The 2,711-nt window shown below is 30.4% G+C and overlaps 1 protein-coding gene across 1 annotated transcript; it reads left to right on the top strand.

The window, feature by feature from the left end:
• The first annotated feature begins 830 nt into the window (after window positions 1–830).
• On the top strand, window positions 831–2,440 carry LOC111634249. The gene is made up of 3 exons (XM_023378980.1): window positions 831–1,091; window positions 1,414–1,675; window positions 2,271–2,440. The coding sequence occupies exons 1-3, from the start codon at window positions 950–952 to the stop codon at window positions 2,281–2,283; spliced, it is 417 nt and encodes a 138-aa protein (XP_023234748.1). The 5' UTR covers window positions 831–949; the 3' UTR covers window positions 2,284–2,440.
• Window positions 2,441–2,711: the final 271 nt, after the last annotated feature.

Raw genomic sequence — 2,711 nt, forward strand, 5'->3', positions numbered from 1 at the left:
TTTTATTTTGCGACGTGTAAAGAATATATTAAAGTGAATAAAACACGAATATAAATTCTAAAAAATTAATTTTATTTTCTAATTTTTTTTTGTTTTAGAAAGGAAATAAAGTATTTTCTAGGAACTTTTTAGATTTCTTTATAAGATTTGCACGTCAAGGTTTTATTTTAGTCACTTTGATCAACTTTGAATCGATATTATTCGAAAGTTGTTGGGAATTTATATTCAATTAACCAGTAAAAATCTTTATAAATTATATTAGGTTTTTATTTAATTTCTAATAATATTAATTAAGTCGATAGACTCACAGAATGGGGAACTTTTAGCGCAATTATATGAGTATTTATCCGGTTTATAAATATATTCAGTACTTAAATTAGTGTTAAACTGGGCAAAGAACACTAGTAACTTCCCATTTTACTTTGAAAACAATGTTTATAATTACGCCTAGTGTTTACATTAGTGTTAAGCAGTGTTATCAGGAGTAAAATGGTGAATTTGTAGTGCTATTTATCCAGTTTATACTCATTTAATTACTAAATATATTTATAAAATAGACAGAAAACAGCATCATTAGAAACTCCCTATTTTATTACTGACAACACTGCTTAACACTAATGTAAGCAATAAACATAATACAAAGTGTTGTCAGCTAATTCAGAGCAATGGAGAGTAAGTCAATTCAGGGCTAATGGGGAGTTTCTGCTGTTCTTTATGCAGTTTAATACTAATTTAAGCACTAAGTATATTTATAAACGGGATATATGCTCAGATAATAGTACTAGAAACTCTCGACAACGACGCGACTCGCAAAGAAAAAAAATATATATGCGGCTTTTTTAGAAAGTACATAAAATTTATATTATTTTATTATGTAAAGGATAATTTAACATACTTTTTAATACACAAATACATTAACTTATTTTATATTTTTATTTAGATTTATGAGATGAGCGATAGTCACGATGATCGTCCAGGATCTGAAGAAAAATCCGAACCAGTTGCTTGGATCGCTGCAATTATTATAAATGTGGCACTTGTTATGTTGTTTATAGCTGTGGTGATATATTGCTACTGCAGGAACAAAAGCAGTAAGTATTATATAATAAACATCTAACGTGTTATATTGCGCTTCGGCGCGAAGTCGCGTCGCTTCCTAACTAACGCAAACAAAGTATTAAAATAAGTTTCCTTTAATAAAAACTAAGGAAATATTTAAAATATAGAATAAATCGCGACGTATTTTGTATTATTAGTGGATATAATAAAGCAAATGTATTATTGTTATTAGTCTGAATGGTTTTTTTACGAAGCGATGCGACGCGAGGCAACTATGCGCCGTTCCAAAACAACACGCTAGACTCTTAAGGAATTATTATAAAAGTCAAAAAGGGTACAAAATCGAACTTCTAGAAAACGAATCGAGAAGAAGACAGAAATTAAAGCAAGAGAAATTCTTGGAAAACAGGTGGAGACGAGCCATTGATTCCCCTTTGATCCCGCACAAAGACATTGGTTACAACGTGTTCACGGTGGAACAAAATTACGACAGCTTGGAGGAAATTCCAATCAAAAACAGTAACTTAGTTTCGTGTTCCTGTATGAAGAATAAAAGGAGAGAAGAAGATATAAAAAGAAATAATTGGGTAATGTCTGGCGAAAGAATTACTTCCAAGTAAGTTGGTACCACCCCATTTTCAAATTAATCGTTTAATTATTTTTCTATAGAAGGGTCGAGTTGTATGTCTAAAATGTTCTTTTATAACTTTATTTTAGTAATAATTATTCCAATAAAGCATACAAAATCAACAAGCAGAATGTTGTTTGGGTTGGCAATAATGGTAAGAATGAAAGAAATGTTTTCATCCCTCCACCTTTCTATAGCTTTAATATTGATTATTATGTAATACATAATTGATAAGAGTGGTGAATTAAAGTTGGAGAAGAGACGAAGATATTTTAATATATTAAACTTATGCGATGCGTTCTACGCGAGCAGCGCGTAGAATGTATCGCAAATCTACGCGCGTGATGCTGTGACGTGCTGGCACGCGTAGCTGTTACGACACAGCTTAATTTCTAGCTAATAGATGGCACCACTCTTTATCACCAGCAAAAGGATCTTTCTCTTGTTTTTTTTTACGTTTTATTCCCTAATTTGATGACCTTGTTCTTTAAACAATAGCATATTTAATAATAATTGAATATAATACTAATACAATAACAATACAACAATATAAGAATAATTGTAAAAATAATTATATTTGTAGACAGAAAGAGTGAAACAACAAAATATCTCGTGTGTCAGGCAAACAGAGATAGAACAGCTGTAAAATATATGGGTCAAGTGACTGTACCTAAAGAGCTTTCCATCACTTTGAACCAATTAAGAAGTTACTTAACGAAAGAAGAATCATTGAGTGTACTTGTTGACAAAAGGTATTGCTTCCTNAAAACCGCGGTTTCGTTTCGTTTTCTTATCTCGTTAACAATAAGTCGTGGGTTCGTGCTAGTATTTTAATCCAGTTTTTTCAATGTTTACATAGATTAATGACAGAGATAATTACACGTTTTTGGTATCGATTTCTTTTATTTTTGTTTACATCCTTCATCGGATCCGAACCCTCTAAAGGTCAAATTTATTTTTTATTAATTAAAATAGATAATTAATAAAAGTAAAAAGAGTAATTAAATTAATTAATTTTGGTGCG

This window comes from Centruroides sculpturatus, unplaced genomic scaffold (assembly GCF_000671375.1).
Source record: "Centruroides sculpturatus isolate CEXI.00-Female unplaced genomic scaffold, Cexi_2.0 scaffold792, whole genome shotgun sequence".
Lineage (NCBI taxonomy): Eukaryota > Metazoa > Arthropoda > Arachnida > Scorpiones > Buthidae > Centruroides > Centruroides sculpturatus.